Genomic DNA, 23,926 nt, shown 5'->3' with positions numbered 1-23,926 from the left:
AGCAGAAAGAAGGGAAATGAATCTTGAGAAGGTTAAAACAATTATCAGAGGGAAAGGCCTGATTATAGTTGTAAAAAGAGACAATAAGGCCCCAAACAGGAAAAAAGTATTTAATACTTTAACAAAATGCAAAATAAAAGTACCCAAGTTACAAAACATAAATTCCTTTGGTTCAGTAATCACGCCACTATTTTACCTTCCAATGGCTACAAACATCCCCTCAAAGTGAAGTCAGTTTCCCTCATATGAAGACATCATGCCAAAACCATCACATACCCCACTGTTCAGCGAAACTGTTGAAAACTTACAGGGAGCAGAGCTGTGGGGTAGGAAAAGGGGGAACAGGTTGGTCTGAAGAGAAAAGGGAGACTCTACACATGCAGAACAAGTCAGTGGAAGGGAGCTCTTTGCTGGGTCACTATGGTATGAATCATACCCCTGTACATGCTACATGAGGCTGAGTACCTTGGTACAATCACAAATAAACAGACAATTCAGTGACCCTGAGCATTCCCAGGGAAAAAGAAACAAACAAAAAAACAGAGAAGCGAGGCAAGAAAGGACGGTGTGGCAACAGGCAGATCACAGAAACCAGGGAACATCAGTTTTGCAGACGGGGAAATGAGATCTAGAGGAGTGAGTGTCTGGACAAAAGACACACAGTTGATGGCAGTCGGTATGAACTTCGTGTTTCTTTCTACTATGCCCAAGGAGAAAATCAGATGGATAAGAAATCGACAGAGCCAGGGGTCTCATTGTAGTTCTACTGTCTTTTGCGAAGAGTGCCCATGAGGTCTTAAGGCTTTCCCAGGTGTCTCCTGAACTCTCAAGAACCAGGGGGGGTCTTCTGGGTCTCTTCAGGGTGCCTGTGGCTCTGAGCCAGAGGGATCCAAAGAAACTGAGAGTCAGGCCAGCCGATCAGGACAGAAGATAATGGCCTCCAATCTGCTCCCAAACAATCCCGAAACAGTCACAATAAGCTCAGAGTAGAAATTTAGCAAACTGGGAATGAGACACCATCACCTAATTGGCGGCAGAAAGAGGAGTCATGGAGGTGAAAATCAACTAAAGGCTAAAAACTGGAAGAAGCTAAAAGTAGGTACTGTGTTCAATAAATACTTGAATTAATAAGAGAATAAATGAACACTGGAGACAATGAATGTTTGGTTCCATAAGAAATACTGGTTCTGTTAAAAAGCCTGACTTAGGGCACTTTTGGGGTACACAGTCTTTCTGTGCCACTCTGCTGGAACTGTGTATGTTATCACATCATGACCCTGGCAAATGAAATAGAGGAGAGTCAGTGCAGATTTAAGGAATTAAATTAAATAATAAAATTTGTTTGATTGGTAGAGGTTGTGGGGAAAAGGGAGAATGCCAGCTCAGCTTTCTTTTACTTCTTTCTCCTCCTAGGTTTATGAGAACAGTATACCAGATCCTGGAACAATGAAGACAAAATTGCTGAAACATCTCAAAACATGCATTCAGGGTGGTTCAAGCAACCTCTTTCACTTCCCCCTCCCCTCCCAACAGTCATTTCTTGGACCGGGAGGCAGTGGTAGATTCTGACAGTGAGATCTGACTACATTTTTCAAAGATGACCTCGGCTGACAATTTCGGCAGCCCCTGATCCAGAGGGCACTCATCCACCAGGCTGTTCATGGGTGTGGGGGGCAGTGGAGGCTCCTCCTCATCTTGACTCAGTCCAGGAATCAGGGAGTTACCTGCCCTGTCCAATTCCTTGTCTACCTGCTCCCTGGACACACCCTCTGTCTCAGGCTGTCCTGAAGGGATGTTTGTGGAGTCAAAATATGCTGACAGGGCTTCCTGGAGCAGAGGCAGAAGTTTCTTTCGAGAGACCTGGGTGTTGCCTTGAAGATACGCTTGGAGGTTAGGGTGGATGCTTGGGGCAGGGGTCAGCTTCAGGGACGGAGAGTGGGAGCGTTCTAGGACTCCACAGACCTAAAAAGGAGACAAGATGGGGAGGTGGTATATAAGGTGGTGAAGCAAAAAGCTGAGACTTCTAAGAGACTTCTCTTATAGAGGATAAAAAATATATTTTTTTAATTAAGTCATCTAGGGTTGTTTTATTGCTTGCAACAAAGGCACATCAACTAATACACACAGTATTTTAGAAACAGAAGAAACATTTGAGATGATATATTCCATTTTATTCATAAGTAAACCAAAGCCCAGAGAGATTAAGTGCCTTGAATGTAGATGATGGTAGAGTCTGAACCAGAACCTGGGACTCCCACCTCCTCGAATATTGTTATTTGCAAGGGTATTCCTGTGCTCAAAAACTTGAACTCTATCCTTAGCTGAGATGGGACAAGCATCTACTATATTGAGGTCAGGAGAAGAATACAGGCAGAAAGAATAAATAGATCAAGTTGGGGTGGGAAGTATGCCAAGCATCGTGCCACGTCTGGCCATTTTCAAATATTAATTTCCTCATTTAATCCTCACAACTACCTTACAGGTTGGTATTACTGTTACCCTCATTTACAGGTAGGGAAATTGAGGCTTAGATTAGGTAACTTACCGAAGGTCAAGGTTTTTTTGTTTCTGTTTTTTTTAAATTTTATTTATTTTTTATACAGCAGGTTCTTATTAATTATCTATTTTATACATATTAGTGTATATATGTCAATCCCAATCTCCCAATTCATCCCACACCACCCCGCCCCTGCTGTACCCCCTTGGTGTCCATACATTTGTTCTCTACATCTGTGTCTCTATTTCTGCCTTGCAAACCAGTTCATCTGTACCATTTTTCTAGATTACACATATATGTGTTAACATATGATATTTGTTTTTCTCTTTCTGACTTACTTCACTCTGAATGACAGTCTCTAGGTCCATCCACGTCTCTACAAATGACCCGATTTTGTTCCTTTTTATGGCTGAATAATATTCCATTGTATATATGTATCACATCTTCTGAATCCATTCATCTGTCGATGGACATTTAGGTTGCTTCCATGACCTGGCTATTGTAAATAGTGCTGCAGTGAACACTGGGGTGCATGTGTCTTTTTGAATTATGTTTTCTTTTGGTATATGCCCAGTAGTGGGATTGCTGGGTCATATGGTAATTCTATTTTTAGTTTTTGAAGGAACCTCCATACTGTTCTCCATAGTGGCTGTACCAATTTACATTCCCACCAACAGTGTAGGAGGGTTACCTTTTCTCCATACCCTCTCCAGCATTTGTTGTTTGTAGATTTTCTGATGATGCCCATTCTAACTGGTGTGAGGTGATACCTCATTGTAGTTTTGATTTGCATTTCTCTAACGATTAGTGATGTCGAGCAGCTTTTCATGTGCCTCTTGGCCATCTGTATGTCTTCTTTGGAGAAATGTCTATTTAGGTCTTCTGCCCATTTTTGGATTGGGTTGGTTGTTTTTTTTAATATTGAGCTGCATGAGCTGTTTATATATTTTGGAGATTAATCCTTTGTCCATTGATTCGTTTGCAAATATCTTCTCCCATTCTGAGGGTTGTCTTCTCATCTTGTTTATAGTTTCCTTTGCTGTGCAAAAGCTTTTAAGTTTCATGAGGTCCTATTTCTTTATTTTTGTTTTTATTTCCATTACTCTAGGAGGTGGGTCAAAAAAGATCTTGCTGTGATTTATGTGTAAGAGTGTTTTTCCTATGTTTTACTCTAAGAGTTTTATAGTGTCCAGTCTTACATTCAGGTCTTTAATACATTTGGAGTTTATTTTTGTGTATCGTGCTAGGAAGTGTTCTAATTTCATTGTTTTACATGTAGCTGTCCAGTTTTCCCAGCACCACTTATTGAAGAGACTGTCTTTTCTCCATTGTATACCTGTGCCCCCTTTGTCATAGATTAGTTGACCGTAAGTGCTCAGGTTTATCTCTGGGATTTCTATCCTGTTCCATTGATCTATATTTGTTTTTGTGCCAGTACCATATTGTCTTGATTACTGTGGCTTTGTAGTATAGTCTGAAGTCAGTGAGTCTGATTCCTCCAGCTCCACTTTTTTTCCTCAAGATTGCTTTGGCTATTTGGGGTCTTTTGGGTCTCCATACAAGTTTTAAGATTTTTTTGTTCTAGTTCTGTAAAAAATGTCATTGGTAATTTGATAGGGATTGCATTGAATCTGTATATTGCTTTGGGTAGAATAGTCATTTTCACAATATTGATTCTTCCAATCCAAGAACATGGTATAACTCTCCATCTGTTTGTGTCATTGTTGATTTCTTTCATCAGTGTCTTATGGTTTTCTGAGTACAGGTCTTTTCCCTCCTCAGGTAGGTTTATTCCTAGGTATTTTATTCTTTTTGTTGCAATGGTGAATGGGATTGTTTCCTTAATTTCTCTTTCTGATCTTTCGTTGTTAATGTATAGGAATGCAAGCGATTTCTGTGCATTAATTTTGTATCCTGCAACTTTATCAAATTCATTGATTAACTCTAGTAGTTTTCTGGTGGCATCTTTAGGATTTTCTATGTATAGTATCATGTCATCTGTAAACAGTGACAGTTTTACTTCTTCTTTTCCAACTTGTATTCCTTTTATTTCTTTTTCTTCTCTGATTGCCATAGCTAGGACTTCCAAAACTATGTTGAATAATAGTGGCAAGAGTGGACGTCCTTGTCTTGTTCCTGATCTTAGAGGAAATGCTTCCAGTTTTTCACCATTGAGAATGATGTTTGCTGTGTGTCTGTCATATATGGCCTTTATTATGTTGAGGTAGGTTCCCTCTATGCCCACTTTCTGGAGAGTTTTTTTTTTTTATCATAAATGGGTGTTGAATTTGGTCAAAAACTTTTCTTCCATCTATTGAGATGATCGTATGGTTTTTATTCTTCAATTTGTTAATATGGTGTATCACATTGATTGATTTGCATATACTGAAGAATCCTTGCATCCCTGGGATAAATCCCACTTGATCATGGTGTATGAGCCTTTTAATGTGTTGTTGGATTCTGTTTGCTAATATTTTGTGGAGGATTTTTGCATCTATATTCATCAGTGATATTTGTCTGTAATTTTCTTTTTTTGTAGTATCTTTGTCTGGTTTTGGTATCAGGGTGATGGTGGCCTCATAGAATGAGTTTAGGAGTGTTCCTTTCTCTGCAATGTTTGGGAAGAGTTTGAGAAGGATGGGTGTTGGTTCTTCTCTAAATGTTTGACAGAATTCACCTGTGAAGTTGTCTGGTCCTGGACTTCCGTTTGTTGGAAGATTTGTAATCACAGTTTCAATCTCATTACTTGTGATTGGTCTGTTCATATTTTCTATTTCTTCCTGGTTCAGTCTAGGTAGGTTATACCTTTCTAAGAATTTGTCCATTTCTTCCAGGTTGTCCATTTTATTGGCAGAGTTGCTTGTTGTAGTCTCTTACGATGCTTTGTATTTCTGCGATGTCCGCTGTAACTTCTCCTTTTTCATTTCTAATTGTATTTTATTTTTTAAAAATTTATTTATTTTATTTATTTATTTTTGGCTGCATTGGGTCTTCATTGCTGCATGTGGGCTTTCTCTAGTTGTGGCACGTGGGGGCTACTCTTCATTGTGGTGTACGGGCTTCTCATTGTGGTGGCTTCTCTTGTTGCAGAGCACAGGCTCTAGGCGTGTTGGCTTCAGTAGTTGTGGCACATGGGTTCAGTAGTTGTGGCTTGTGGCCTCTAGAGCACAGGCTCAGCAGTTGTGGTGCACGGGCTTAGCTGCTCTGTGGCATGTGGTATCTTCCTGGAGCAGGGATCAAACCCTGCACTGGCAGATGGATTCTTTTTTGTTTTTTATTTACTTATTTTTTCTTATTGGTCATCCATTTTATACACATCAGTGTATACATGTTGATCCCAATTTCCCAATTCACCACATCACAACTCCCACCCACCACTGCTTTCCCCTCTTGGTGTCCACACGTTTTTTCTCTACTTCTGTGTCTCAATTTCTGCTCTGCAAACCAGTTCATCTGTACCATTTTCTAGGTTCCACATATGTACGTTAATATACAATATTTGTTTTTCTCTTTCTGACTACTTCACTCTGTATGACAGTCTCCAGATGCATCTACGTCTCTACAAATGACCCAATTTCATTTCTTTTAATGGCTGAGCAATATTCCATTGTATATATGTACCACATCTTCTTTATCCATTCGTCTGTCGATGGGCATTTATGGCAGGTGGATTCTTAACCTCTGCTCCACCAGGGAAGTCCCTCATTTCTAATTTTATTGAGTCCTCTCCCTCTTTTTCTTGATGAGTCTGGCTAAAGGCTTATCAATTTTGTTTATTTTCTCAAAGAACCAGCTTTTAGTTTTATTGACCTTTGCTATTGTTTTCTTTGTTTCTATTTCATTCATTTCTGCTCTGATCTTTTTCTTTCCTTCTACTAACTTTGGGTTTTGTTTGTTCTTCTTTCTCTCCTTTATGTGTAAGTTTAGATTGTTTACTTGAGATTTTTCTTGTTTCTTGAGGTAGGATTGTATTGCTATAAACCTCCCTCTTAGAACTGCTTTTGCTGCATCCCACAGGTTTTGGATCGTCATGTTTTCATTGTCATTTGTCTCTAGGTATTTTTTGATTTCCTCCTTGATTTCTTCAGTGATCTCTTGGTTATTTAGTAACGTATTGTTAAGCCTCCATGTGTTTGTGTTTTTTACGTTTTTTTCCCTGTAACTTATTTCTAATGTCATAGTGTTGTGGTCAGAAAAGATGCTTGATATGATTTCAATTTTCTTAAATTTACCAAGGCTTGATTTGTAACCCAAGGTGTGATCCATCCTGGAGAATGTTCTGTGTGCACTTGAGAAGAAAGTGTAATCTTGCTGTTTTCGGATGGAATGTCCTATAAATATCAATTAAATCTATCTGGTCTATTGTGTCATTTAAAGCTGTGTTTCCTTATTAATTTTCTTTTTTTTTTTTTTTGCTGTATGTGGGCCTCTCACTGTTGTGGCCTCTCCCGTTGCGGAGCAGAGGCTCTGGATGTGCAGGCTCAGCGGCCATGGCTCACAGGCCCAGCCACTCCATGGCATGTGGTATCTTCCCAGACCGGGGCACGAACCCGTGTCCCCTGCATCGGCAGGCGGACTCTCAACCACTGCACCACCAGGGAAGCCCCCTTATTAATTTTCTGTCTGGATGATCTGTCCATTGGTGTAAGGAAGGTGTTAAAGTCGCCCACTATTATAGTGTTACTGTAGATTTTCTCTTTTATAGCTGTTAGCATTTGCCTTATGTATTTAGGTGCTCCTATGTTGGGTGCATATATATTTATAATTGTTATATCTTCGTCTTAGATTGATCCCTTGATCATTATGTAGTGTCCTTCCTTGTCTCTTGTAACAGTCTTTATTTTAAAGTCTATTTTATCTGATATGAGTATTGCTACTCCAGTTTTCCTTTGATTTCCATTTGCATGGAATATCTTTTTTCCATCCCCTCACTTTCAGTCTGTATGTGTCCCTAGGTCTGAAATGGGTCTTTTGTAGACAGCATATATATGGGTCTTGTTTTGGTATCAATTCAGCAAGCCTGTGTCTTTTGGTTGGAGCATTTAATCCATTCACATTTAAGGTAATTATCTATATGTATGTTCCTATTACCATTTTCTTAATTGTTTTGGGTTTGTTTCTGTAGGCCCTTTTCTTCTCTTGTGTTTCCCACTTAGAGAAATTCCTTTGGCATTTGTTGTAGAGCTGGTTTGGTGGTGCTGAATTCTCTTAGCTTTTGCTTGTCTGTAAAGCTTTTGATTTCTCCATCAAATTTGAATGAGATCCTTGCTGGATAGAGTAATCTTGGTTGTAGGTTCTTCCCTTTCATCATTTTAAATACATCGTGCCACTCCCTTGTGGCTTGTGGAGTTTCTGATGAGAAATCAGCTGTTAAGCTTACGGGAGTTCCCTTGTATGTTATTTGTCATTTTTCCCTTGTTGCATTTAATAGTTTTTCTTTGTCTTTAATTGTTGTCAGTTTGATTACTATGTGTCGCCAAAGGTCAAGTTTGAATGAAACAAAGTTGATACTTGAACTCAGGTCTGTCATCAGAGCTGGTGTTCTAAATTACTATATTATACTATTTCTAACACAGGAGGAAGAGAGGAAATGGTAGGGCAGACCGTGAAAAGAGGACTACCATTTTCCAGCACAGAGGCAGCCTGGGCAATGGTAGAGTTATCAGATACCTACAGAGTTCCAGAGGGACCATGGCAGGGAGAAGGAGGGGAGATTTAGGAAGGTGGGGAGAGGTACTTCGTATGGTCAAAGCACCCTTTCCTTCATGACATGATTAGTAAGAGAGCATTGTGCCCAGCAATGAACCTTACATATACTATTATGTTTAATGATTACATCACACTAATTAGTAGGTGGTAATATGACATTTACAGAATCAGAAGTCAACTGACTTGCCTTTGGTCAAAGAGCAAGTAAGTGGCAAATCTGGGACAGAAAAGCCTATATATCTGCCTTTAAAGGCTGTAGTTCTTTCCACAATGCCAAACTACTTTCCACTGAATGAAATTACATTTGCTTCCTGGAGGAGAAGATAAAGACAAAGAGAGGTGGGAAGGGGCAGACATGCCTTTCATGCACAAAAAAGATTATCCAGCTGTATTCAGACCAGTCTTCAGCAGTCCTCGCTGCTAAGAAATCCAAAGAATCCCTGGACTGCCTTAAGTCCACTTTTAAATTCCTCCCTGGGCTTATCAGTAACCAACAGAGGAAAAGAAAGGGGAGGAGGTGGGAAAGGTGGCTAAATGGAAGATCAGGGGAAAAAACCAAACCTGCTCCTAGACCACTTCTCTACAGAGTTAGCACAAACTGCTTAAGTAGTAGAAAAGGTTTCTCGTCTGTTTCCAATTTTCAAGGCAATAAGGTAAAAAGAAAGGAATTGATTTTCAGGGGTGAGGAATTAATGCTTAAACCAAGAATCTAGTTTTAACTCCAGATTTATAACACGTTCTTTTAACCTGATTTCAATTCCTTCTAAGTAGGAACTGTGTCTCTAATTCTCTTTGGAATCTCCCTTTCTCAACAAGAGTATGATTAAGGATATTCACACATAGAGAGAATGGAAAAAAGCGGGTAGTGGCAATTCTGGAAACAGATCAAGGACCTCTGGATAAATACAAGAATGAAGGAGAGGTCTTTACAGCACAGGATAGTGCGTACAGGCAGAACTCTGTAGGGTCCTCAGGCTGGAGAAGGGACAGGGACTCACCGTCACTCGGAGTGCTGTGTGGGGACAGAAAACTGCCAACTGCCGCACTGGCTCATTGCAAGTGTTGAAAAAGATAGTCATGGCGACCAGGGCATCATAGCTGTGAGCCTGGCAGAAGGCATGGAGATCTGCAATGAGGCCAGACCTCTGCAGAAAGGCCTAAAACAGAAGAAATGGACAGGGATGAGGGCTGCCACTGGATCCTCATTATCACCCTCAACAGAAGATGCTTATGAAGGGTTTCTTTGCATGTTAACCTGGGACTTGTACTCCATAAAAAAGGTATCTAATGTTTACTCTGTGCTATTTATGTGCTGGAAGGCAATATATAGAATGAGGAGAATGAGCCTTTCTATGAGGCCATTCTATGAGCCTCACAGAATGAGGCTTTGGGTTCAGACAGAATTGGTTTGAAAATCAGCTCTGTTACCTATCAGCTATATGATCAAGGATCCCTGGACTTAAGTTTCCTCATCTGTAAAATGAGGATAAATCATTTACCAAACTTGATTGTTTTAAGAATTAAAAAATGATAATGGGGCTTCTCTGGTGGCACAGTGGTTGAGAGTCTGCCTGCTGATGCAGGGTACATGGGTTCGTGCCCCGGTCCGGGAAGATCCCACATGCCGCGGAACAGCTGGGCCTGCACGTCCGGAGCAACGGGAGAGGCCACAACAGTGAGAGCCGGTAATGTACGTAATGTGCCTGGTATGTCCAAGGCTATCCTGCTCTTACAATCAATCAAGCAAGGTCTTTGCCTTGAGGATATTTTTATTCTAAAACAGAACAATGGCGCATACAAATAAGTACAGACACATGACACCTGCATCCTTGGCTCTTCATTCTTTGTCTATCTATCTATATTCTTCTCCAAAATCTCACGCAGTATTTCCTCCAATGAATAATACCACCAGCTGCTTTAGATCAGGGCTTTTCTTTATCCTTAGCATTTCTAATGAGTCAATTTGTACTATGATTATGGTACTCGGCAAGCCTTTTGTGTTCTTATGTTTGGTTACAAAACTAGGTTATAAGTAGCAAGGGAAGAGGCCATGCTATTCTGTTTCAGTAAATTATTTAGTAAAAATTTTTACATGTTATTTAGGAGAAAGCTGTGCAGTCTATGAGAGTACATGTTCAGATCAGATGAATGATTTAAACCAATAAGATATGGAGCCAGGTATTAAAATACCACTATCAGAGTTATATTCATTCACCCATTCGACAAAATTCACTGAGCATCCACTATGCGCCAGGCATTGTCAAAGGTGCTGGAGATACAGCAGAAACAAAAGAAATAGGGTCTCTGGTCTGGTGGAGCTGATAAACTAGCAGAGGAATATAGACAATAAACAAGGAAACCATGAAACATGATTATTTCAGTGTGCTAAGTGCTATGAAGAAAACAAAATGGGAATTCCTTGGCAGTCCAGTGGTTAGGACTCCATACTTCCACTGCAGGGGGCCTAGGTTCAATCCCTGGTCAGGGAACTAAGATCCCACAAGATGCACGTACAAAAAAAAAAGTAATATTTAGAGATTTTTGAGCATGGAGGATATTACTTTAGTTAGGGTGGTCAGGAAAAACCTCCTGAAAGAGAAGACACCTGAGCTAAGTCCTGAATGAAAAGAAGGAGCCAGCTCTGCAAAAGGAGTGCACAGGCTCTGAGTTGAGAGCTAAGAGTGAACTTAATGGTTCTGAAAAACAGAAAGAAAACTGGGGTGGCTACAGTTCTGTGAGTGTAGGAATGGGGCTGGAATGAAGAAGTCAGAGAAAAGGACAAAGGCCTGATAAAGGAGGGCCCTATAAACCACTGTAAGGCTTTTAGATTTTATTAGAAGTACAATGAAAAGGCAGTAAAGGGAGGGGGCCAATAGGATCTGACATATCTTTTTTTTTTTTTTGTCTCAGTTCCCCGACCAGGGACTGAACCCAGGCCACAGCAGTGAAAGCGCTGAGTCCTAACCACTAGACCACCAGGTTACTCCCCTGGATCTGACATGTCTTAAAGAGATCACTCTGGCTGCTGTGGGGAGAACAGTTTGCAGAGGTCAAAAGTGGAGGCAGGGAAACTAGCATGGGGGCCATTACAGCAGTGCAGTGAGAGACAATGGACTGTGGAGTAGAGATGGAGAAAAGGAGGGGTAAGATACATTTTGGAGGTGAGCCAGGAGTGAGGGGCAAGGTTACATACAAAACTAAAGGTTTTCTCTCTCCACCCACACCTACATCTTGCTCTTACCTCCAAATCCATATATATTGCACTAATGGCCACCTTGGTGCCTTGTCTGGAGACGGTCTTCTGGTCCTTTCTCAGCATCTGCTCTGTGGTCAGTCCTAGAAAGTGGATGTGAGACTAAGGGTGAAACAGGAGAACCAAGAGAACCCAAGGTCCCAAGACCAGGAAGGTGAGGACACCAAGACAGGTCAAGGAAGAGGAAAAACACAGCCTCTCTTTGGGGCAATGAACAGGGCTAGTAACTCCGGATGTAATTATATAATAGAAATTTATTTATTCACTTAAAATAATATTTATTTATTTATTTTGTCTGCACCGGGTCTTAGTTGTGGCATGCTGGATCTTCATTGTGGCATGCATGTGGGATCTAGTTCCCCGACCAGGGACTGAACCCCGGCCTCCTGCATTGGGAGCACAGAGTCTTACCCACTGAACCACCAGGGAAGTCCCAATAGAAATTTACTCTAAATAAAAAATTACTTTCGATTACCGGGTCACAATAGGTACCTTTAGAGCAAGGGACTCTGGGGAGAAGGGTAAATGGAAGAAGAGAGGCTTTTACTCCTGATTTTCCCCATTCTGTGTTGTTTTACTTTTCTAAAAGTGGGACCTCTCTTTCTTTTTTTTTGCGGTACGCGGGCCTCTCACTGTTGTGGCCTCTCCCGTCGCGGAGCACAGGCTCTGGATGCTCAGGCTCAGCGGCCGTGGCTCACGGGCCCAGCGGCTCCGCGGCATGTGGGATCTTCCCAGACCGGGGCACGAACCCGTGTCCCCTGTATTGGCAGGCGGACTCTCAACCACTGCGCCACCAGGGAAGCCCTCTTTCTTTTTTTTTAACGTCAACAGGCGGTAGCTGGGTAACAAATCATGGAAGTTTTTTTGTTCTCTTCCTTCGTCCTTTGTATATTCACCCTAAATGTTTCTTCTGCTTCCCTAACCATTTATCTAGATCTCACTCCGATAATTCAGTAGAGTTGGCCCTCTGTACCACGGGCTTCACATTTGCGGATAAGGAGGGCCGACTGTATTCATTATACTATGCCATTTTACGTAAGGGACTTGAGTATCCGAGGATTTTGCTATCTGTGGGGGATACTGGAACCAATTCCCTACAGATACCAAGGGATGACTGTATTCCCTCAGCATACTTTATTTATATGTCTATATTCTCTAATTAGACTAGAAACCTCTGAGACTCTTAATATATTCCTTCTCATCCACCCAATAGCCAGGATAGAACAATCCAGTAAATGACTGATTAATTCATGATCAGACTCACACACTACCTAGCTTCTTTCTGGTATAAAGCTTAAATCATTATGCACGCTCTGAAATTGTTTTGACGGTATTCAAGAACATAATGAACAAGGCTTTTGTCCACCAGTTTAACATTTCATACCTGATACATCAAACTTTGCCTTTTGCAGAGAATCAAAGATATCATTTCTCTTGGGCAGATTTGGGAAGAGGGCCTCTAGATTCTCCACATATTGGTTGTCCTTTAGGGTTGCCTTTCCAATTTTAGGGTCCATGTTCACACAGTCCAGGATGATTGTTCCTGCAGAGGAGGAGGATGGCAGAACTCAAATCCTGTGGCCCTCCATTCCTGACAACTAGAACACACATAACCCTCAAACCAAATGGACACAATACCAAAGGAGACTGTACGGCAACTCACTGAAGACAAAACAAACTGGGACAATGTCCTGAGTAAGACATCCCAAATCCAAACTAAAATGTAGTCAGGGAAATGGGGAAAAGGTAGAAAGGAAGTGTAAATATCTCAATTCTTGGAGATTTTGAAACCTAGTCAGAGAGAGATGATCTCTCTTCCACAGGCCAAATTCCAGTTGGAAGAGATAGTCTAATCCAATTCTCTCTCTCTTTTTTTTTTTTACAAATGGAGAAAATAAGAACAAAAAAGGTTAAAAGATTTGCTCAAGGTCATATAACTACTTCCTGGGCAGAAATGGTATTAGAATTCATTTCCTGCTTCTTTGGCTAGTCCTCTTTCCATTATACAATGCTACTAATAGGCAGCTTCTAGGTCTGTTGTTCTGTGCTTCCTTTCTGCTTTCTCCAACAAAGTATTCCACAGGCCTTCAAAGGACAAAGTATCCCACAGCCTTTTTAATGCCTAATTGCCCCCTGAAAGAATCCCCTCCTTCATATCTACTAAGTGGCTTTGAGAGGGTGTAGTCAGGCTGGAAGAGTCTAGACTTCTCCACTTTCCCTTCTCTGGCATGGGAATAAAGGAACTAATCAGGTCCCAACCCCCAAGCCACCCTCACCATGAAGAAGGGCTGCAGTTTGCCAGTCCAAGATCTCTGGTGCCCCCTGCAGGATTCTCTCGGCCACCAGGGTAGCGCAGGACCCCACCAGCTCAACTGAAACATGGCAGGGAGGGCAGTGTTTCTGATCGATGGGCCGATGGTCTAGCACCTCTGCTACTGCCTCCTCTAAGGCTGCGTCACTTCTGTGTGGGAAAGGGGGGAGGTGTGGGGGAAAAGAGAAAGAAAGATAGGTAGGGGCACTCCAGCTGCACCTCACTCATGAAGAAAACAGACATCATAGGCAGACACTTAGACCTTTGATCACTTCTACCTCTGCCTCACTCCTCTCAGCTCTTCTCTTAAATATTATAACTAAAGCCATCTTTAAACACCGTATAGGTGAATTTGACGAAGTATCAGCTACCAGTACCTCATCCACATATTTGATATCCTTTAGGGTTGTCTTTCCAGTTGACACCTGGACACCCAACATCTAAATCTCTCCTGTTCCCTCAATTCACTTAATATCCAAATTTTATGCAGGTCACCTGTGGCTTCTGGCTCAATTCCCATCCATTCCCTCCTGGTTCCCATCCAACCCTCTGCTACTGCCTTATTCTTGGCCCTCAATCTCTCTCATCTGAACTACTCCAATAGTTCCTTAACCAAACACCTGCTTCCAGTGCCCTCCGAAACTGTCCTCTATAAGACTACCTGAAAGAGCATTTGAAAAATGCAAATTTGGTTCTGCTAGGATCTGGAATAAATAGAATTAACAATAGTTCCCCACTGCTCAAAATAAAGTCTAATCTCCCTGGCAAGGCCTACAAGATCTCCATGATCTGGCCCCTGCCTACCTCTCTAGTCTTATCTTTTTTATGTCCTACTCCTCCCTCATATTTTATGTTCCAGTTATGCAAAACAAATCTCAGTTCTCCCAACTCACCATGCTATTTCATACCTGCCTGCGTTTTGCTAACTACCTCAACTCCTCATTCACCAAGCAAATACCTAGTCTTTCAAGACTGAGATTAAGGATCAACTCCATTAGGAAACCTTTCCTGACACTCCCCTCTACTCCCCTCTTGCATATTTAACCACTCCATCCTTCATGTAACTACTGTCCCCTAGAGTGACGGTCACCACCTACCTCTAACACCCATTACAATGACCTGTTTACCTAGTTCCCTCCTCTGACTGACAAATTCTTGAGAACAGAGATTCTACCTCACCTTCGTCCTCTAAATAGAAGTTTATTAATGAGTGAGTGGATAGATGGATTAGTACCCTTAGGCTGTCCTCTGTCAATGTCCTGCTATAACCAGTGTGCTTAAGGAAAAAATATTCACGTTACTATTAGCAGGAGCTAGACACGCTTGGGAAGGCCTTGTACTCGTATTGCTTTGTTGGCAGTTTTTTTCCAGTCCTAAATTAGGGATGGGGTTATTATAGGTGTGTGTTTGTTAAATAGCATTAAAGAAATATTGCTTTATGGAGGATATGATGTTGCTAACTTTTTAAAGTTAAAAATGCCGTTGTAACCATTATTCAAAGGTTTCTATTGTAATAAATCTGCCATGAAATCTTAAAACAATGATACCAAAGGTAGATTTACAATATTTCTGAGTTATCCTTTAGTTTGAACTCTCCATGTTTCTATTTCTTTTTATTACTTGTATAACTAGAGAACTGACAATATTTTTTTATTGTCTTTCTATATCTGATATCACCCATCAACTATGCTTAGCCTGTGAGATCCTGTGAGAAAACATTCTTTCTTCTACTCTTTAAAAACCTTACTCATCACAGCCCATGGCACATGGTAAGTATCAGCTTAACTTTCTTCCACTTACTTGGGTAAGACATGATGGTCAACAAGGATGAGGGTGAGCTGGCCAGCCTGCTGCAATGCATGGAGGTCAATCTCATCCCGGAAAATCAAGAGGGACTCTGGAATGTGAGTCTTCTGAAGGAAGAAGACATTGTCACCTCGTAGAGGTAGCTCAGAACGTTTTATATTTAAAACTGGCACAAAGACTTCTTCAGCCTCAGTTGTCTAGAGAGGAAAGTGAAAAGAAGGTATGGCTATGTTCTGTAATAGGATAGGAAAAGTCACAAGACTACTGGGACCAAGGGAGACATGATCTTGGGTAAGTCACTGCCTTCCTCAAAGCCGCAGTTACCCAGTCTTATCAAAATAAAAGGATGACCCTTCCCCTCTCTCCTTCTTGGCAATAGCATGAAGGTCAACAAGACAACTCACGGAAAAGACCTTTCTAGATGCTGGAGAGAAGGCAGTATCAGTCCTCCAGAGCTGACATGGGCATGAGGAACATACACAGACCACTGATACCCATAAGGAATTCAATAGTTAACTGTTTGAATATTGCTTTATAGTTTACAAATTCTTCAAAATACATTTGTTCATTTGATCCTCACAGCAACACTGCAAAATATTATCATTTCAGATTTTATAGTTGGTGACAGGAGACTCAGCAAAGTTAAGAGATCTGACTTACCCAAGGCTAAATGCTGTTAAGTAGCAGAGCTGGGTCTTGAATCCAAATCTTTTCATTTTAAGGCACTCTGTTCCTAGGTACTCACCTTTGCCAGATAAAAAGCCAGGGCGAGAGCTGACACCATGGAGTCCAAGTCACAGGCTTCATTTCCCAGCACAACATGTATGGGTCGGGACTCCTAGAGAGGCAGGAGTGGGAAATTAACAAAAGCACCTCCATCCATTTCTGGTTACCTTATACTCATGTAGGGCTGCACACACATCCTCTCACTGATCTTCACAGAGGAGGTAGGTCATATAGTCTTAGGGGTCCTCAGTCATGGATAAGGATATTAGTTAAGAGGGCGTAAGTGTTTTAGCTAAGCTTTAAGCATTCCACACATATCTATAGTTAGTGGAAAAGTGCTCCTTCCTCTCTACTACACTGTCTCCTTGAATGTTAACTTTCAGAAGAACAGCAGTAAATCACTCTCTGATTCTTATGCTTCTCTGGGCACTTGAGGAGAAGTCAAAAGTAAAGCATCTGGGGTAGCTGATGTATTCAAACCATATCAACCCTGGTTTGTACTTTTTTCCCATTTTTAAAATAGGGAAAAGAATCCTTGCATTTCTAAATCACGAGAATAGGTGAACAGACTTTGAAAATAAAGGTATTTAGATATCTAGTCCATGAAAACTCCCCCTACCCAGAGGAGCTTCAACCATAACCAGATATAAACAACACTCTCACAGGCAAGAAACAGACACTTTCCCCAGCAGGTTCAGATTAAAGCAAGAACAGTTGCTGCTGCTGCTGGAACTTTTATTTTTAAAGCTTTGAAAAGTTTCTGCTGATAAGAACTCTGAGGAGGGAGGCATATCTGTCGTTATTATTAATCTTGTTCCCTTGCATCTCCCTACCAGAATTTTAAATAAAATTCATTAAAACCTAAAGGTGTTAGGCTTCCCTGGTGGTGCAGTGGTTGAGAGTCCACCTGCTGATGCAGCGGATGGGGGTTCGTGCCACGGTCCGGGAGAGTCCCATGTGCCGCGGAGTGGCTGGGCCCGTGGGCCATGGTCGCTGGGCCTGTGCGTCCGGAGCCTGTGCTCTATGACGGGAGAGGCCACAGCAGTGAGAGGCCCACATACCGCAAAAAAACAAAAACAACAACAACAACAAAAAAAAACCTAAAGGTGCCCACAATAGCAAAGAGAGGGGTTTTGTTTCAAAATATCTATTGAATGTGCCATGTATTTAAAAAAATTTTTTTTGGCTGTGTTGGGTCTCTGTTGCTGTGTGAGGGCTTCCTCTAGTTGCGGCGAGTGGGGGCTACTCTTCATTGTGGTGCTCGGGCTTCTCATTGTGGTGGCTTCTCTTGTTGTGGAGCACGGGCTCTAGGCGCACGGGCTCAGTACTTGTGGCTCACGGGCTCTAGAACGCAGGCTCAGTAGTTGTGGTGCACAGGCTTTGCTGCTCTGCGGCATGTGGGGTCTTCCCAGACCAGGGATTGAACCCGTGTCCCCTGCATTGGCAGGCGGATTCTTAACCACTGCACCACCAGGGAAGTCCCCCATGTACTGTTCCAATATTTTTACATGCATTAGCTGATCATTTAATCCTCAAAACAACCCAAGGGGTAGGCACTGTAAGAATTATTATTTCATTCCAAGTAGAAGCATTTGGCCAGGTAGAATGAGAGTATACAGTCCATGGCTCAGCTTAGGCACAAGGATTCTATCTTACCAGTTTATTTTTGAATTTCTATCTCAGCCTACTTCTGAAAGAGAGGAAGGAATAAGAGAGACAAAAGCAACACACTAGTTTCTTAATTTCAGCACTGGGCTGCTGTCCTGTGCATTGCAGGGTGTTTGGCAGTATCCCCCAAACTCCACCCACTAGATGCTAGCAGCACCTCCAGTCATGACAATCAAAAATGTCTCCAGACTTTGCCAAATATTCCCTGCGGGTCAAAATCACCCCCAGTTGAGAACTACTGGGTTACAGAAAGGTGAAAATCCACTCTGGCTTCTTCAATCAGGGAAGATTTGCTAGATAGAAGAGTTTAGAAAAGTGGGAAAGGTGTTCAGAGGAATAAAACATAACAAGGAACAGTTTATCAAGTAATGTAACTTTAGGAAAAAAGAGAACCTAGAATTATCTTCCTTGTATTGGCTATTACCCACTCCCCTCACTTGCCCAGAAAGCCAAAGCCAGAAAGGGACAATTTTAGAGGACTTCTGGTGGCATAAATTGTCCTATCTCGTAACTAGAAGGTTTTTATTTTTAAGCCACCCTCTTTTCCATCTCCTACTCCCATCCCTAGAGAGAAGGACAAAAGACAGAGGTTATCTGTCAAGGTTTTGGGCAAAGGGCCTCTGGGGAAAGTCTGCCCTTGGGTTCTCCCCTGTGCCCATTTCTCTAAGCCTATTTCAAGAGGGTGGCAGCCAAGACCCATTCATACTGAACAGCATGCGAGTGGGAAGATTCTTTTCAATATTAAACTCTTTGCCAACACAGTATGAGAATTCTGTACCCAAGACCCAAGGCCTATATTAACTCCTCTGACTTGCAATTCGTCCTCCTGATACCAGAGAAGGCCCCTGTTTCCCGGATACCAAGAACTGCCCAGATGGCTGTGGACCAAAGTGGCAACAAAGCACTTGAGATAAGTGGCTGCTGAGATAACTTGATCACTGAAGCAGTAAGGGAGGGCACCATGTTCTCTAGAGAGGGAACTATACAAACATGAGAGGCCATATGGCCCTGACTCTGGAGGATAAAGGGAAGAGGAACAGAGAAAAGGCAGAACAAGGGGGAGAGGCCTATTGCTGGGCTTGAAGAGGCCCTCGGAGAATCTTTCCAAAACTCATGTTAATGCTGTTTCATTCCAAGTGGCAGCCGAATCAGGATCAGTCAGATCCCCAGCACCAAGAGAAGATTAAGCAGAAAAGCAGAAAGTAGGGACCAAATGCAACTTCATGGCTCTGAGGGGAGGAGAAATGACCCCCAGAGGAAGGTGAATGACTAACCCCTTGTGCTCAGTCAAGCTCAGACAGCAAACAAAAGGAGCTAACACAAAAGGAATACTCTGCGACTTTCAGCCAATCTTGGAACAGGAACAACCAAGGGAGGTGGTGGCATTCCTTTCCCCTGTCAGCACCCACCACTACCCCACCATGACTGGTCCATTCGCCACCCACAATACATGATGTGCACATTCCCAGCGCTGTCCTTTGCACTATTTGTTCTTCTCTGTCTGAAATCAGCAGAACTGCCATTTGAAAAGACCACAGACTGGAGCTGAATCTCAGCTGTTTCTTGTTGTGGGACTTTGGCCTCGCTAAGCCTCTTTTTCCTCATATAAAAATAAGGAGACTACTGTAACCAATTTCATGAAGTTGTTATGAGGATTAAATGAGATCGCACACAAGAGCCTACTCTGTAGTAGTACAGATGAGCTCCCTTCCGTCTTCTCCTTTCTCTAGCCCCTGCTGTCCAGTCAAGCCCAACCGCAAGCCCCTTCTCTCTGTGAAGCCTTCCCTGCACCCGGGCCACAGCAGTCCCTTCCCCTGCACTTCCAGCTTCTGGCACTTGGGATTCTCATACAGAACTTAACTACTACCTTAAGGAGCTCGCTATCTTTTCATGGGCATGTATCACAAATCCTTAACGTAGCATACAAGCTAGGTGACTATATACTTTGTTGTTCAAACCAGTACTTTTTTTTTTTTCTTTTTGTGGTAAGCGGGCCTCTCACTGTTGTGGCCTCTCCCGTTGCGGAGCACAGGCTCCGGACGCGCAGGCTCAGCGGCCATGGTTCACGGGCCTAGCCGCTCCGCAGCATGTGGGATCTTCCCGGACTGGGGCACAAACCCGTGTCCCCTGCATCGGCAGGCGGACTCTCAACCATTGCGCCACCAGGGAAGCCCAAACCAGTACACTTTTCAGAATGAAAAGGGGTGCAATTAATGATTATGTCTCAATAAACTGACTGTCCTGGGCAAGTCGGGTATATGGATGCCTAACTTACAAGGTACCATTCTCCTCTTTGTTTAGGAAAAACATGTTAACTCTTATCCCCCACCCCATCCCCCACTAGCTGAAAGCACAAGCCTCAGTTTTCTGACCATCAGAGGAAGAGTTCAGGGCAAATATAGCTATACTTAGAGCATGAGGAAACCTGAGCTGCCAATGGAAGAAATACAATCTGAGAGCCACTAGTAGATATAAACTTTTTTTCTTCTTTAAAAAAACCTAGGCCTTCCCTGGTGGCGCAGTGGTTAAGAAGCCGCCTGCCAATGCAGGGGACATGGGTTCGAGCCCTGGTCCGGCTCGAACAAGGTCCCACATGCCGCGGAGCAACTAAGCCCATGCGCCACAACTACTGAGCCTGCGCTCTAGAGCCCGCGAGCCACAACTACTGAGCTTGCGTGCCACAACTACTGAAGCCCGTGCACCTAGAGCCTGTGCTTCGCAACGAGAAGCCACTGCAATGAGAAGCCCGCACAGCTCCCGCTCACAACTAGAGAAAGCCCGCGCGCAGCAACAAAGACCCAACGCAGCCAAAACAAAACAACCCAAAAAACAAAAACCCACTAGCTGAAATGACTGTATCCTGATGTTCTTTGCGGCCTCAACACGGAGTTGCGGGGGAGAGGGGATGGGTTTCAGGGCTGGCAAAGTCAACTACTTCCCTTCCAAGGCTGCATATGGTCTGATGCCTACTCTACAAATGAGTTAATGAGGGAGAAATGAAAAAAGGAGACAAGGAGCCAGAGATAGAGAAGTCTTCCCAGCAGGGAAAATGGGACTGACTGATACTGATGCAAGGACTGCAAATTTCTAAGGATAGTCAGCCACTCCTGATTCCTGCCTCATTCCTGAGAAGTGCAGACAACACAGATTATCCAAAGCTTCTGGATGAACACCTAAACTTGAATGCAGCCCCACCCTGAAGCAAAGATTTTTTTTCCCCACTAAAAGTGAAAGATGACTCACCATGAATAGGACATTAACTTAAACAGGATTTCTTTTTTTTTTTCTTTGCGGTACGAGGAGGAGGCTCAGCGGCCATGGCTCATGGGCCCAGCTGCTCCTCGGCATGTAGGATCTTCCTGGACCGGGGCACGAACCCGTGTCTCCTGCATCGGCAGGCGGACTCTCAACCACTGCGCCACCAGGGAAGCCCAAACAGGATTTCTTTTAAATGGAACAACCTACTATCGTTGTGGCAGAGATTGTAGAAAATTTCTCTGGTATCAAATGCTGAAAATATGGTATCAGCAGGAGAGGTGGCTGGGTTATCAGCTGTTTGTCTTGTGTAAAAGGCAAGCATTCACAATTTCCTAAAAGTTATATGTGGTTTAATAGCAACACTCAAACTTAATAGTGTCTCTGTCTAAATCATGTCTTTCTTTACACAAGAAACAACAGTGTGGCCTCTGGGGAATTGGATAGGGAGAAGAAAAAGGATCTTTTTCTTTTTCTAATTTCATATCCTTTTTGTATTAACAGTTTTCCCTATGTACATTTACTACTTCTATAATTAAAAGCAATCTAAATTGTTAGTGTCCACCTGTATGTCCTGCCACCAGTTCACCCACTAACATTGCTAGAGTCTAATTTTCTCATTTCTCCTGGCCCCGGCCAGGTTGTGTGATAAGAGCGCTAAGATATGACCTCACCTTCACAAGTTCACAAGTTTGGAAAAAGGAAGATATAGATCTTGCTCCTTGGGGGATGAATGCAGACAGAGAAAGGTCAGGATATCAGTAATACTGAAAAAATCCAGTATTTTTCAGCTTCATATTCCTGAGGAAGATATACTCAGATGCTGTAGTCTAGAGGCATGCAATGAAATGCTATCTGGTGAGGTTTCAGGTTCAAGGACTCTACCAAATGGTGGAAAACAGACTGGTCATTTGGGTTATCGGGGGAAACAAAATACAACTTCTTGGCCCTTGGAATGTGCCACAAAGACTTTATATTAGTCCTCCAATGAGTTCCCTGTGGTGGAAATCAGAGGTAACCAAAATGAATTGGTCCCAAATTGCCTTATGCATTAAAACAACTTTCCCCAAATTTGTATTTCACAAGGAAAAATTTGGTGTAATTGGTGTTAAAATTGAACTTCACTCCTATTCTTCAGGTGAGGGTATTCATTTACGACAGCAGCTGAGTCTGCAGGAGGAATTCGGTGACTTTTAGGATTTGTTAAAGACCAGAATCTTATCACCCAGGGGAGTTTGTAGAGTTTAAGATATTTAAAAAGGAAACAAAGTCAACCATCTGTCTAGGTTTCTCCAGGGGCAGTGTAACTTGAAGTAGGGGGGGCCAGGTGGCCTCCTGGAGCCTCTCTCTGGCCAGCTTTTTGCTGCTAACTGGGGATAGCGGCTTAAGGCTGCATGACCAGTCAGCAAGGCTGGGAGATTCCAACTCGCTCAGGGAGTACCAAAAATAAGCCACAAAGCATTCAGGAGTCATGCTTATAGTTTTGATGCCAAACACACTTTGTGCTTATCCAGTCCAGGCCGCGGATTTTTATGTAATTTGTGTGTGTTAAGGCCAATGAAGAAAACTGGAGGCAAAGGAATGCAGGTTGTAGTCAACAGACATGCCTGCTACCACCACTTTTAATTCAGAATGAATTAGGCCCGCCAGACAGAAACCGCCGTTCAGAGGCAACAAAGCCGTGGGCACAGCTTCCCTCGTACCCGCGGGGTTCACCTGGAGGCCAGTGGGCCCGGGAGGCCTCGTGAGCGGAGAACTGAAAGAGGGGCGGGGAGAAAGGAACAAACACACCTCCCGGCAGGCACAGCTCCGATCCTTTTGACGGAACTGACCCAGAAACTGCGAGCAGCGGCTCAGCGGCAGGACCCAGACCCACAATTCCGCCTCCCCGCTCTCGGGCAGACCCCAAAGGCAGGAGCCCCCAGCTCAGGAGTGGGGTGACTGAGCAGCATTCCCATTCTCAAGGGATAGGTTCTCGTTCCTCACTCCTCAGGCCCCAAGCCTGATCAGATCCCAAGCCCCCACCCCACAATTCCGCGTTCCCTCCACATAGACCCTCGGGGCTCCCCAGGTCCCACATCTTTGTCCTTCCGGGACCCCAGGATCCATTCCTTACGATCACAGACAGGGGTCCGTTACCTGCAGAGCAACTCGACAACCCTGCAGATAGTCCTCCATGGTGAAGCTCAAGGTGTGCCACTGCCCTTCGCCGCGGAGAGGTTAACTGACGAATGAGCCCCGCCCCGGGTTCAAGGGTTGAGACGAGTCGGGAGGTGGGACTCGAACCCACCACACCCCGACTCGGCCCCGACCCCGGGAGGAAGTGCGTAAGCAAGGGCCCCGGGAGTCCGACGTCGCCCCGCCCCCAGCGGCGGAGGCCGAGTTCTGCGCCCAGGGACTCACGGGAGGAGCGAAGTGGGGGCCGGAGGCGCGAAATGGGGCGTGGTGCAGGGCGTCCTGGGAAGTGTAGTCTCGAAGCGCCAAAATGGCCCCAAGAATTGAGGGAAGGAGAATTTTCTGAGGTCACAGTGTATATGAGTCACATAACCTATCTTTGTGGCATCTGAACTTTCCCTCTTGAGTCAGGCTAAGTATAGCATCTTTCCATATATTACACCGCCCATCTGGTTGACATCTTAAATTACACTGGGCAAAAACAGCTCCTCATCTCTCTCTCGAATTCTCTTCCTTACCAAACTGA

The 23,926-nt window shown here is 43.4% G+C and overlaps 1 protein-coding gene across 4 annotated transcripts; it reads right to left on the bottom strand.

Moving 5' to 3' along the window:
• Window positions 1-41: 41 nt before the first annotated feature.
• On the bottom strand, window positions 42-23,580 carry PRUNE1 (prune exopolyphosphatase 1). 4 transcript variants are annotated; one of them, XM_079923959.1, is made up of 8 exons: window positions 23,365-23,580; window positions 16,322-16,414; window positions 15,571-15,773; window positions 13,736-13,920; window positions 12,844-13,002; window positions 11,448-11,542; window positions 9,205-9,363; window positions 42-1,962 (listed from the first exon to the last, which is right to left on the bottom strand). In XM_079923959.1, the coding sequence occupies exons 1-8, from the start codon at window positions 23,401-23,403 to the stop codon at window positions 1,534-1,536; spliced, it is 1,362 nt and encodes a 453-aa protein (XP_079780085.1). In that variant the 5' UTR covers window positions 23,404-23,580; the 3' UTR covers window positions 42-1,533. The 4 variants fall into 4 exon arrangements, with proteins under 4 accessions (XP_079780085.1, XP_079780086.1, XP_079780087.1 ...); XM_079923960.1 differs by having other exon boundaries at window positions 15,571-15,683; XM_079923961.1 differs by lacking the exon at window positions 9,205-9,363.
• Between the last annotated feature and the right edge of the window lie 346 nt (window positions 23,581-23,926).

The sequence above is a fragment of the Stenella coeruleoalba genome, assembly GCF_951394435.1.
Source record: "Stenella coeruleoalba genome assembly, chromosome: 1".
In the NCBI taxonomy this organism is placed as follows: Eukaryota; Metazoa; Chordata; class Mammalia; order Artiodactyla; family Delphinidae; genus Stenella; species Stenella coeruleoalba.
This window is presented reverse-complemented; position numbering and strand designations above follow the sequence as displayed.

What these genes read in the sequence shown, in the direction of transcription:
- PRUNE1 (XM_079923959.1), bottom strand. Translation starts at nt 23,403, where the DNA reads ATGGAGGACTATCTGCAGGGTTGTCGAGTTGCTCTGCAG. An exon ending in GTTGTCGAGTTGCTCTGCAG is followed by an intron (nt 16,415 to 23,364) that starts GTAACGGACCCC and finishes CTGCCTCTCTAG; the next exon opens with GAGTCCCGACCCATACATGT. An exon ending in ACACAGCACTCCGAGTGACG is followed by an intron (nt 1,963 to 9,204) that starts GTGAGTCCCTGT and finishes TCTCCTTTTTAG; the next exon opens with GTCTGTGGAGTCCTAGAACG.